This window comes from Oreochromis niloticus, linkage group LG4 (genome assembly GCF_001858045.2).
Source record: "Oreochromis niloticus isolate F11D_XX linkage group LG4, O_niloticus_UMD_NMBU, whole genome shotgun sequence".
Classification (NCBI taxonomy): Eukaryota; Metazoa; Chordata; class Actinopteri; order Cichliformes; family Cichlidae; genus Oreochromis; species Oreochromis niloticus.
Genome location: NC_031969.2, coordinates 391,695 through 404,159, shown reverse-complemented (window position 1 = coordinate 404,159; position 12,465 = coordinate 391,695). Strand labels below are relative to the sequence as shown.

Here is a 12,465-nt window from a genome sequence, read left to right as displayed (position 1 = left end):
CAAAGACATACTTTTCTTTCTTATTCTCATTTAAAATGTCTAGCTTTTAATAAATAATTATCTGAATCTTACACCCAAAGTTTTAATCTGATGTAAAATGTATAGAAGTCCATTACTGTATATAGTAACTGTTAAGTCTAATATACCCTAGTACAGCGGTCCCCAACCCCCGGGCCTCGGACCGGTACCGGTCCGTGAGTCTTTTGGTACCGGGCCGCGAGAGTTGAGGCTCAGGTGTGAAATGTGTGGTTTTCAGGGTTTTTATCGGTTTTCAGCGTTATTCTGTTATCGTTTTTATTGTTAACTCGGTTTTCCTGGGTCTTTTCACGTGTGTTATGAATAAATCTTTTTTTTGGTACCGGTACTAGTTTTATTTTGTTGTATTTATCCGCGACACCTTAAAGGCCGGTCCGTGAAAATATTGTCGGGCATAAACCGGTCCGTGGCGCAAAAAAGGTTGGGGACCGCTGCCCTAGTAAGCTATAGTACTTTTTCCTTTGGGAAGGTACCATCTGTGCAGTCTGCAATTCTGTTGAAGAAAGATGTTGAATCTATTTAATTATTCTTGAAAAATAATTTATTTCTGTGCATTTTTTTTCACCCTGCATCAAATTAAAGTTGATTACGTCGATTAAGCATCATGAGGTGGAGGGTGGGGGGTGGTTCCCTTTTTTTTTTTTTTTTTTTTTTTTTTTTTTTTTTTTTTTGCTGGGAGTTTGCAACCCTATGAGTTAGGTTGTTTAATATTTCTGCTGAGTACTCTTTAAAATACCAGAATAGGGAGGATGGAGCAGGTTTAAGTTTATTAGATTGATCAGTGTTGCTGAACTATGAAATATTTTGGGTGCAGTGTATTTTTTACATACAGGTATAACAGAATAGCTTTAGTGTTGTTGTTTTTTTTTTAACTTGAGTATGAACTTATACAAAAAGCAGCAAGATATGAAAAAAAACGGTTTTATTGATTAAAAAACACTATATCGGATTCATATCGGTATCGGCAGATATCCAAATTTATGATATCGGTATCGGACATAAAAAAGTGGTATCGTGCCATCTCTAACCTGGATAATGGATGATTTGGATGTGTTAGTGTATACTAATGTCCCCCACTTGTCCCCTGGGTGCTCTTTCTCCTTCATGCTCGGGCCCTCTACCAAAGGCCTGAGTCTGAGTATCTTTGCCATTCCTGGACCTGCGCTCCTCTCTGCAGAGATGTCGTTCCTGGGATCTGCTGGAGCCACTCGCTTAGTTTAAGAGTCACTGCTCCAAGTGCTCCGATTACCACAGGGACCGCTGTTTACCACGGCCTCACCTTCCACATCTTCTGTAGTTCCTCTCTCAGTGAACTTCTAGTGTTCCTGATTTTGGTATTGCTCAGTATCGCTCCCTACCACTCTGCACCTTTCTGTATGTTATTTTGCCTTTTCACTGCTTCTTCCTGCAGCGCACTCATCACTTAGAAACTAATAGAAACTGGCCTGAACCCAGATTTTACTTCGGATTGGACCCACAGTATCCCAGTACTCCCAGCCAATCATCTTTATTCATCCAATTACTAATCTCCCTCTTACAGGCCTGCCGTGCCTTCTCCATTGCATGTGGTTTATTTTCACCCTGTCAGCAGACTCTGTCCCTTCAGCTCTACGTCTCTCTGATGCCAGTTTCTATTTTGCTCTTTGTACAGTTGTTACTGTTATTTAGCTTTGATTTTAATGTTGCCAACATTTTGCTTGGGCATGTTGATCCAGGGGTTAGAGACATAATGAGTTTAAATATGGGCAACATTCTCTCGTGTTGTTGGCTCCACTGCAAAGGAAAAAGAACAGGGAGAAATGTCAAAGTACAAAAAACAAAGGAATTACACACCTGCGTATGCGTTGAACAGAGCACAGTGTCTGCTTTATGACTACAGTGAATTTGCTAATTAAAGAACTCTATAAGAGATTTATGAAAAACACATTACTCAAAGTGTGTGTAGGCAGTTTTGTACTGTCTTCTACTGCATCCTGTCTCTGGTACTCCAGCTCAGGTGTATCAGTATGTCTCATAGACAAGCTTCCTCTTTGCACATGCTTTGTGAAGTAACTTTAGGCTAATATTTGTAATTAAATATAATTTTACTATATTTAGAACAAACTGTGATATGCATAGTGCAGTTTGATGACAGCACTGCTTGTCTTCATGTTCCTCTGTCTCTCCTAGGCCTTGTCCTTCCTTGGTTTGGATGTCACAGAAGAGAAGAAGAAGAAGCTGCGACAGAGTCTGACCACAGACCCACAAGGCTCCGTGGCCTATGGAGGTGACGTGATACAAGCAGCACACATATTTGTAGTTGTGTCAGCCGTTAGGTGGAAGATCTGTGCTGAGGTCCTGTCAAATCACAGGCTTCATGTGACAGCACCATGTTTCTTATTGGTTGTGTCACATTGTGTAACCGTGTGTGTGTGTGTGTGTGTACCTGTTTAGACATCTTTATGGGGACCCAAATCCCAGTCCCCACAAGTTTGAAGGCAGACTTGAAATGTGGTTTTAGTGTCAGGGTTACATTTGGGCTAGGTTTAGGGTCAGGGTCAGGCATTCATTTTTGATGGTTAGGGTAAGCAGCTAGCATTATGTCAATGAGATGTCCCCACAAGGACATGAATACAAACACATGTGTATTGTGACCCTGATTGTTTGGTCTTCCTTGTTTTTCTGTTAAAAAAATGAATCCCATCTGTTTTGGTGTGATGGCTCAGACTTTGTGGAGGCAACCCGCAACATCTTCCAGGAGAACCTGGAGGAGCTGGGCTTGGAGACAGGTCCCTTCACATTCTCCTACCATGAAGCAGCTAGTCTGATGGATACATCAGCCTTCCACTCACCTGTAAGCAGCTCTCACAACCTCTCATATACACAAAACAGCTGGCTGTTACACTGCAGTTCATTAACCTAATATTTTAATATTTCCACCCAGAAATAAAGGGCTAACTGTGTGCGTGTGTGTGTGCAGACATATGAATCCGAGTGCAGCTACAGCAGTGAGGAGATGGAGCAGTTTCAGACTGAGGTGAAGCAGCTGCAGACGCAGATGAAACAGCTCAAGGTGAAAACACACCTTTGTTTTTCCCTCTTTGGTTAGTGTACTGTCTTGTTTAGTATCTGTCCTGTGGTCTTTACTAAGAATGAAGTCCAACACAGTCAGGCTAATTTGCCTTAGCTCATCATCAGTCAGAGATGATGAGTATCATGATGATGGTCAGGAACTTTCTCACGCTCTGAGCACACTCACATAAAACAGGGCTTTTGACCTGTCATGTGACTTTCTTGTCATAAAACGATCCCCATGAGTGGCACCTACACGTGTCACCATGTATCGATAAAATGGTGACAAAATGATTCAAATGTAACAGTGAAATGTATCACTGTTGTAAGTTAGACCACAGACGAATGCTGCATTGTTCTGGTGGTTTTCTGGCACAGAGCAGTAACAAACATTTTAACTCCAGTGGTTTCATGGCTGAGTGCGCTCTCAGTGCTGCTGTTTATTATGGCTGCACATTATAGCTGTCAAACCTTAGATCACAATCACTATACTTTATTCATCCAAAGCTGCTCCAAGACAAGAAGAACAATTCAATTCAATTTTCAATTCAATTTTATTTATAAAGCGCCAAATCACAACAAAAGTCGCCTCAAGGCGCTTTATAGGTACAGAGAAAAACCCAACAATCATATGACCCCCTATGAGCAAGCACTTTGGCGACAGTGGGAAGGAAAAACTCCCTTTTAACAGGAAGAAACCTCCAGCAGAACCAGGCTCAGGGAGGGGCGGGGCCATCTGCTGTGATTGGTTGGGGTGAGAGAAGGAAGACAGGATAAAGACATGCTGTGGAAGAGAGACAGAGATTAATAACAGATATGATTCGATGCAGAGAGGTCTATTAACACATAGAGAGTGAGGAAGGTGACTGGAAAGGAAAAACTCAATGCATCATGGGAATTCCCGGCAGCCTACGTCTATTGCAGCATAACTAAGGGAGGATTCAGGGTCACCTGGTCCAGCCCTAACTATATGCTTTAGCAAAAAGGAAAGTTTGAAGCCTAATCTTGAAAGTAGAGATAGTGTCTGTCTCCTGAATCCAAACTGGAAGCTGGTTCCACAGAAGAGGGGCCTGAAAACTGAAGGCTCTGCCTCCCATTCTACTTTTAAATACTCTAGGAACAACAAGTAGGCCTGCAGTGTGAGAGCGAAGTGCTCTAATAGGGTGATATGGTACTACAAGGTCATTAAGATAAGATGGGGCCTGATTATTTAAGACCTTGTATGTGAGGAGCAGGATTTTGAATTCAATTCTGGATTTAACAGGAAGCCAATGAAGGGAAGCCAATACAGGAGAAATCTGCTCTCTCTTTCTAGTCCCTGTCAGGTCTCTTGCTGCAGCATTTTGGATCAGCTGAAGGCTTTTCAGTGAGTTTTTAGGACATCCTGATAATAAAGAATTACAGTAGTCCAGCCTGGAAGTAATAAATGCATGAACTAGTTTTTCAGCATCACTCTGAGACAGGATATTTCTAACTTTAGAGATGTTGCGCAAATGGAAGAAAGCAGTCTTACATATTTGTTTAATATGTGCGTTGAAGGACATGTCCTGGTCAAATATGACTCCAAGGTTCCTCACAGTGTTACTGGAGGCCAAGGTAATGCCATCCAGAGTAAGAATCTGCTTAGATACCATATTTCTAAGATTTTCAGGGCCGAGTACAATAACCTCAGTTTTATCTGAATTAAGAAGCAGAAAGTTAGCGGCCATCCAGGTCTTTATGTCTTTAAGACATTCCTGCAGTTTAACTAATTGGTGTGTGTTACCTGGCTTCATGGATAGATAGAGCTGCGTGTCATCTGCATAGCAGTGAAAATGCAAGCTTGTATAATGTAACTGAATTGGCACTAGCATTACAGCTGCATTAGTCACAGAGTTAGAACGATGGAGAAAATGGTTTTTATTCTGAGCTGATAATAAATGAGTGACATGACTGTCGTTGTTCTTATATACTGACGACTGTAAAAACACTCAGGTTAACTGTTTCTAGTGTTTCTAAAAATCTGCAGTTGAATTCACTGCGTGCTCTGACAGCCACTTTGGAGAATAAGCAGGATGGGCGGAGTCAGAGAACAGTTCAGGAAGCACGAGTTTTCCTCGTCTCAGAGTTAACTCGGCTTTGCTAAACCTGCTTCCTTCAACAGTTCCCAGAAATATGGTCAAATTTCTACAATTTAATAGGCACATTTCCACTCTTAGTCTCAGTCATCTCTTTGTATCATAGACCAGGGCTGGTGCTAGATGTTTTAGTGGTATTTCTTTGGCTACCACGTGAAGTAGTGAGAATACTTTTTGCAGTTTAAAACTAAACACAAAGAATCCTGTTTCCACACTTAGCTAGCAAACACACACTCAGTGGGAAAACCACAGACGAAGCCTAAACAAGTCACATCCTCACCAAGATTTAGCTGCTTTTTCTTTGCCGTGCACCTCACAGTCATGTGTCTGTCCTCTGAATGGAAAGGTGGAGTCTTTAACAGTCATCCAGGAAGCTGCCACTTCATCTGCTGCCTCTCTTGGCAGGTGATGCTGAAGGACATGGAACACAGCAAGAAAACCCTCGAGGAGGAGTTGCAGAAGACCTCAGAGGTCAGAGGCCAGCCTGCAGCCTGTGTGGAGACACACAGTGTCTCAAGTTACATCTTTATAACTGTGGGCGATGGGGTCGAAGTTGAATGGAAATTATTTTTGTAGTGAAACTAAACAAACTGAGTGTCCTGATAATGTCGGCTGTTTTCAGTTGATGAATGAATAGAAATGGTGTGGTTGTGCAGCTTCTCGATAGGGCATGTCGTAGGACAGTTTAAGGTATGAGAACCAAGAATGTAAAGATTTCTCAGCTGGTAAAATAAATTGCTAATAACATATTCATATGATCGTCTTGTTGTATTTAGCGATGTAAAGTACGTCTCACTGGCATCTGAATCATCTAAAAACATGGACAAAGACTAAAGGCAGTGAGTGAATCCTTCTGTCATTTCTCCTAGAAAGCCTGTCTGACTGTAGAGGAGAACACTCGCCTGAAGAGTCGTCTGCAGGCGGCCGAGGCCGAGGCGGTGCATCGGCAGGCCGGCAGTGCTGAGCAGGACTATGAAGAAGTCATCCAGCTGCTGGAGGCTGAGATCAGAGACCTGAAGAGCCAGCTGGCCACCAAGAAGCAAAGACGGGGAGCAGAGTCCATGCAGGTACAATGATGTTAGAGTCGTGGCCCACAGCCTTGATCAGGGCCACCGACAGGAGAGCAAGAAAACCTCATCTCAGCCTTGAAATTTAGGGAAACATCTGTCTGAACATCTGTCTGTATTTTTAAAGCATCTTCACAGTACTCTACATCTTACACAGCCAATATGTTCAGGCATCAGGTCAAAGGTCATTGTACTGTATAGTGATACATGATGCACTCATGCACCCAAACAGTTGTCTACATGACACACTTACACAGGCTGAGTGTGTTGGTGTGTGTTTGTCAGGAGGAGGTGGGCGAGCTGAAGAGGAGGCTGACGACTATCGACTGCCAGCTGAAGAAGTCCGAGCTGAGCAGGAAACATCTGGAGATCTCCAACAAGAAACTGCTAGGCTTTGCTCAGGTACCGCTCTGACTGGTGTTCCTTTGGATGCACACAGAACTGTGAACAGGCAGAGACCAGGCACCTGCAGTCACAGAGTCCACTCTGTATACCAGAGTATTGTATCGGTCTCACAGCTAAACCTCGGTCCAAACTGGGACAGGACAGTGATCCGAAGCTGTTAACACTGCTTCCTATTCTGCAGTGCGATGGCAATGTTGTTTCGCACAACACACACTCAATTCGGCCCTAAGTATTAAAATGAAAATACAAATTCTGCAGAATGTTAAATGAATCTGTATGTGGGAAATATAATCTTATACTGATTGATAAAAACTCAGTAATCAAAGCTGAAGACCGTGTATCTCTAAAATAACTTTTAACAGGTTCAGGAAAAAGAGCATAAAAATCTATGAATAAAAACTGAAACACAGCTGAATGAAAGGCTTGAGCGCTGTGTGACCTGGTTAACTGTCAGCATCTACAAAGAGATTCAATATTGTTGAAAAGTGAAGGTGGCGTATCAGCAAAACAGCTGGTCAAACTGGGCGTGTCTGGTCCACCGAGTTATCTCTCATGGATGCTGATCTGGAGCTGCTAACTGTCTCCTCCTGTTGGATTAAACCAGCCAGGAGCTGACGTCCCCTTTCCATCAAAGCCTTTCTTTGCTAATCTGCTAAAGGTGTTGTTAAAAATCACACATTAGAGGGAAGATGATCAATAACTGAGTTTCCACACATAACTGCAGAATAGTCTCAGACGTCTGTTCCTCTGATTGTTTGTCAAACAAACACACAGAGCATGTTAGCTTCCATCATAACAAGGATGGAGTTTGTGCCGTCTTTCCCTTTAGTTGCGGTTAATCAACAAGAGAGTGATGGACTTGCCATCTGTTTATATTTCATGGTCTTCCCTGCAGACACCTTCACACAGACAGACTGAAAGTCGTTTGGAAAAAATGCTGTTAGTAACTGAGTGCCAATGAAGAAATGATGTCGTCATTCAAAAACAGTTCAGTATACATTACTACACCCCCCCCCCCCAGGGTAACACTGAAGTGTAAATGTCAGAGAAAAACACATTATGACAACCATGTCAGCCACTATACATGTGAGGAATTCATGGTTTATTTTGCAGTTTACACAGTATTTAAGAGAACGGGTACAATTATTAGATAAAGTAGGACATTGCATAGAGCTGTACATAACTGTTGCATAATTTGGCCGAAGGCTTGAACGTTTCCTTCCGTGCTGTGCGACAGATGAAGCGGAGGCTGCGTATGCAGCTCTGAGACTTCAAGCTCTGTTCTTAAAATGTAGTGACAGGAAAATAACCTGATGGAGTCAGTCTGCCCCCCAGTGATGGAAGGATGTGCTACAGCTCTGTCCACAGCCATAAACCAGCTGCTGTACAAGCTGTTCCACCAACACCTGTCCTCCTGGAATTGGCTATGGGTGGATGTTTCCAACACTGATTCTGTTCTGACCTGATATCCTGATATCCATCAGTGCAGTCAGTGATGGTGGAAGGTGGGATGTGCAGGCACCAATCAGACACGGGTGCGCACGAAGTCATCAGAAACCAGTTTGAAAAACACAACGAGGGGAAGCTGCAGCCTGTGGCTGATAACACCAATATCGGATGAGGTCCAAGAATCTGGCTCTTCTCTCTGGTTTGCTTCATCCTGACAGCACAGAGAGACCCAGTGTGTGTTACTGCTGCCAGCGCTTGGCCTTACAGCTGTCACATTATCTCTCTTTACAGAACGTCCACAAAGTGCTGACCACGCCCAGCCTATTTGGAGAAGGGGGGTAAGAGAGCGTGACCTTCACCTCACGAGTTCCTTACAGCTTTGCAGTCGAGTTCCTGCTCTAATTGTCCTTCTGCTTGTGTGTCTGTCTATATCAGGAGTAACAGGTCGTCTCCTGCCACGGAAAGCCCCGACATCCCATCACCAATTCCTGACCCTGCCTTCCAGCTGGCTGTGGAAGCCAAAGAGCTGGTGGAGGGGGTGTGTACTCTCACAACTGATAAAGGTACAGAGCTCACTAACCCAGAATAAAAAGCCTGAACACTGTGTTTATACACTACGTGGAAACAGCATGTTTGGAAGGAAGGACAAAGGTTCGAACTGCAAACAAGACAATAAACACTTTCAGATAACGTGATGAAATCGGTGTTTATAAAATCCAATAAATTAGGGGTTTTTGCTACAACTTAAGAATTGATGAATTAATTATGAGCCATCCTTTAGCAAGAACTCTGCTATAAATGGCATCAGTATAAAATATATATACAAAGTCTTTAGTGCCAGCCAAATTACTCCAAACTCTTCACCTCATACTGTATAACAGACGTGGATGTAACCTGCAGCCTCAAGGCAGCGATATATTAAAGCAGTGAGTGTACAACCACTGCTGTCCATCGTTCTGCAGCAGATCTGAAGTGGAGCAATGAAACATCGATAATATCTCATCCTTACTCATTAGGCCGATCCGATAAAGTTCCTTTTTCACAAAGGTAGAGAAAGCAGGGTTCCAGGATATAAAGGGGGCAGTGGTGACGATGATTAACAGCTGTTTCTTTAGAAGGTGAAACTGTTCTGGCTTCATGTTCAGTTGTTCAGCTCTGTTTCTTTTTGAATACAGCTAAGATTGAAATCCAAGCTGTGACCACATCAACACACAGATAAGTTACTTTGTGTGTAAGCAAGTTTTCAAAAACATGGCTTTGAGGCTTATCTGTGACAGAAGCATCGCAGTCAAAGGGAAGGTAGTGAAGCAACAGCTTGTGATTCAGACCTGCAGTGACAGTGTGAGCCACTAGCTGCTGACCTTACTGCTCACAGCTGAACCAACGACCTGGTATTTTCCCTGCCTCTATTTGTGTTTGCAATACTTTATCCAAAGGGTTGTCTTTCCCCCTCGCAGCAGGCACCACTGCTTCCTATACTGCTATAGACTCAAGTCTTTCTGTCCAACTCTTCTACAGAACTGGTGAGTGCAGATGCAGCATCCGCTCCAGATGTCAGTCCTCATCATGTGTGAACAGCACCAAGCCAAAGAGGACTGAGTCCAGACCTGGGCCGGACAGGAGAGGCCCAACGAGCAGCTGACCTCGCCATGCACTTCACCACAGTCCGCAGCAAACACAACACCATTCTACGACAGGACACGACGACACCACTTTGTTAAACCCTCACTGGGACAGACTGACCACGTTTTAATGCCAAAGCCTGTTTGTGCACATGAAATTAGCGTGCTCTCTCCAATTACTCCACATGCTCCCCACAGGGCTCAGCATGGGATCAGTCTCATCCTGTCAGTAGCACATCACATGTACAGAAGTCTCTGTGAGAAGTGCTCTGACTAACATCTGCTGGAATTCTCTCCTGTGTTACTCTTTCAGCAGGTGGTACAGGTGGAGCTGCATGACCAAGTCCTCCACACACTCCCATCAATGCTGTAGACCTTGTTAATACTCTTGCCAACCTCTTTTCTATCCTGACAAACACAAACTCATCTCCACTCCGTGAAAGAAGGACTGGTTACTTGGAAAGCTGATGTGTACAGCGTGTCCCCCTGTGTCAGAACCTCCATGACAAATTTGCTCGTTTGCTCTGACACAACATCTGCCATGCTTCCTACCCTCGCGCCCTTACTCACACTGTCATGGAAGACAAGATATGAAGGTTTGAAGGTGCAGCGCGGATCATCTCATCTAAATGCCTGGTTCATGTTGATGTGTCTCCTGCATTCAGGAGTGGTGTACCTGTTGCCGTAGCTCCAGCTGTGTTAAACTGTGTTTGGTATTCCGTGTAGGCAGACCTCAGTCTTAGGCTACATGTTGAACATAGATTTGATTTCTACAGACATCTGCAACTGCAGTGACAATGATGACATGTCCTTTACTTCAACCAGATTGCATCTTTGGTGTGGCCTCATTCTTTCTGTTACTGTTTTATATTAAAGGAATAACTGATGACCGAACTGGTGTCGAGTTCAACGTTTGTTCAGGATCCAACCAACAGTGGTGCTCACAGGGGGCAGTTTTACCACAACTGCTTCCCACAGAAGCCCCTCAAAGAGCAAGAAACAAGAGCTGCTCACAGTTTGTGCACCAGGGTGTTCAGGAAGTGGATACTGACTAATGACGTGACGTTCCAGGGTCATGTAAATTGTGACTGCAAATGAGGGGCTGTCTACTGATTGATCTCAGGTTCCTCCAGCAGGCATTTCTAAATACATTGATGAGTTACCCCTGGTAAGATAAACTAAACACAAACGTACAGTACTGTGCAAAAGTTATAAGCAGGTGAGGGAAAAATGCTGTAAATAAAGAATGCTTTCAGTGTGAATCATTTACTTTCATCAATCAACAAAATACAGTGAATGAACAAAAGAGAAATCACACCAGTGTTTGGTGGGACCACCCTCTGCCTTCTTCTAGGTCCACTTGCACACAGTTTTTGAAGGAACTCGGCTGGTAGGATGTTCCAGACATCTCGGAGAACTAAGCACAGGTCTTCTTTTGCACAGTACTGTATGTGTGGATGTTAAGTTAAAAGTACTTGAGCATAGGGAAAAGGTGCTGAATGAATGAGGCTAGTAGTAAAAAAGTACTCAGAGAAGTCAAACTGAGTGGAAAGGGAGTCCATTTAAACACTCACAGGAAGTCACTGTGGGGCATTTAAACAGCACCAGAGACATGGGAAGAAATTCAACACAGAAACGTGAGGCAATGACCCAGTGTGTGTAGTTTTGCTTCTGCACACCATCACAGTGGATTTCACACCAAATAAGATGCGACTGAAAGTAACTCTTTAGTTTACACTGTTGCCCATTGTAAAAATAACCAGGACAGGTCCCCACATTATTCCATGACAACCTGAGCCCCATAAAAACAGTGAGTGCTCATGTCCATATCACTGATTCAGTGATACAATTGGCTGTATCAGGGTGTTGTCCTTCAGAAGAGCCCACTGCCATCACTATAGAAATCTTCCATCTAGGGGTGTTGCTGGGATCAATATTAGGGCCTTAACCATGAAATCTTTGGACTGTTTACTGAAGTTGTTTATTATTGTTATACTAAAGGATTAACTCAAGAACAGTGCATAGAGAGCTTCGTGGAATAGGTTTCCATTGCCAAGCTGCTGCATCCAAGACTTACATCACCCAGGGTACTGCAAAGTGTCAGATACAGCGCTGTAAAGCACCACACCACTGCATTATACAGCAGTGCAGACGTGTTCTCTGCAGTGAACAGTCTGGGTCTGGTGGTTGCCAGTAGACTGTGCTTATCAGACTGCATTGTGCCAACTGTTGACTTTGGTGAATGGGGAATTCTGCTGTGGTGTTGTTTTTCAGGAGTGGGCTCGCCCCCTTAGTTCCAGTGAAAGGAACTCTTCAGTGCACCAAGACATTTTGGACAATTTCATGCTCAAAATTTGTGGGAACAGTTTGGGAATTGCTCCTTCCTGCTTCAACATAACTACGCACAAGTGCACACAGCAAAGTCCATAAACAGGGGTGCACATAAGTGGTCCGCAGGGGCGCATGCGCTGTCAAAATAAAAGACGCGCACCAGGTAAGAAGTTGCAACGCACGTTTGCGTACATAAGATTTTCTGGAGGAGGACAGACATTTGTTTAGAACTCTTAAAGATGTTGAAGAAGCTCCTTTAAGCAATTACTTTGGTGTTCCTCCACCTCCAAAGAAATGTCAGAAGGAGTCCGAACCGCAAAAGAACCGCGTATTCTCGGAAAAGTGGTTGCAGGAGGTGAGCTGGCTTCAAACAAATGATGAACGCAC

At 43.7% G+C, this 12,465-nt stretch overlaps 1 protein-coding gene across 7 annotated transcripts in view; it reads left to right on the top strand.

The window, feature by feature from the left end:
* Nucleotides 1–10,641, top strand: part of si:dkeyp-72e1.9 (syntaxin-binding protein 4) — a 53,346-nt gene extending 42,705 nt beyond the window's left edge. For 5 of the 7 annotated variants that reach the window (XM_019358384.1, XM_025906667.1, XM_019358383.2 and 2 more), the window contains 9 exons: nt 2,206–2,302; nt 2,742–2,869; nt 2,996–3,088; nt 5,610–5,675; nt 6,074–6,271; nt 6,557–6,673; nt 8,417–8,463; nt 8,561–8,688; nt 9,644–10,641. In XM_019358384.1, coding sequence (XP_019213929.1) covers nt 2,206–2,302; nt 2,742–2,869; nt 2,996–3,088; nt 5,610–5,675; nt 6,074–6,271; nt 6,557–6,673; nt 8,417–8,463; nt 8,561–8,688; nt 9,644–9,699 — 930 coding nt within the window. In that variant the 3' untranslated portion in view covers nt 9,700–10,641. The remainder of the gene's footprint in view (nt 1–2,205; nt 2,303–2,741; nt 2,870–2,995; nt 3,089–5,609; nt 5,676–6,073; nt 6,272–6,556; nt 6,674–8,416; nt 8,464–8,560; nt 8,689–9,643) is intronic. The other 2 variants (XM_019358382.2, XM_019358386.2) reach the window with 2 other exon arrangements.
* The last annotated feature ends 1,824 nt before the right edge of the window (nt 10,642–12,465 follow it).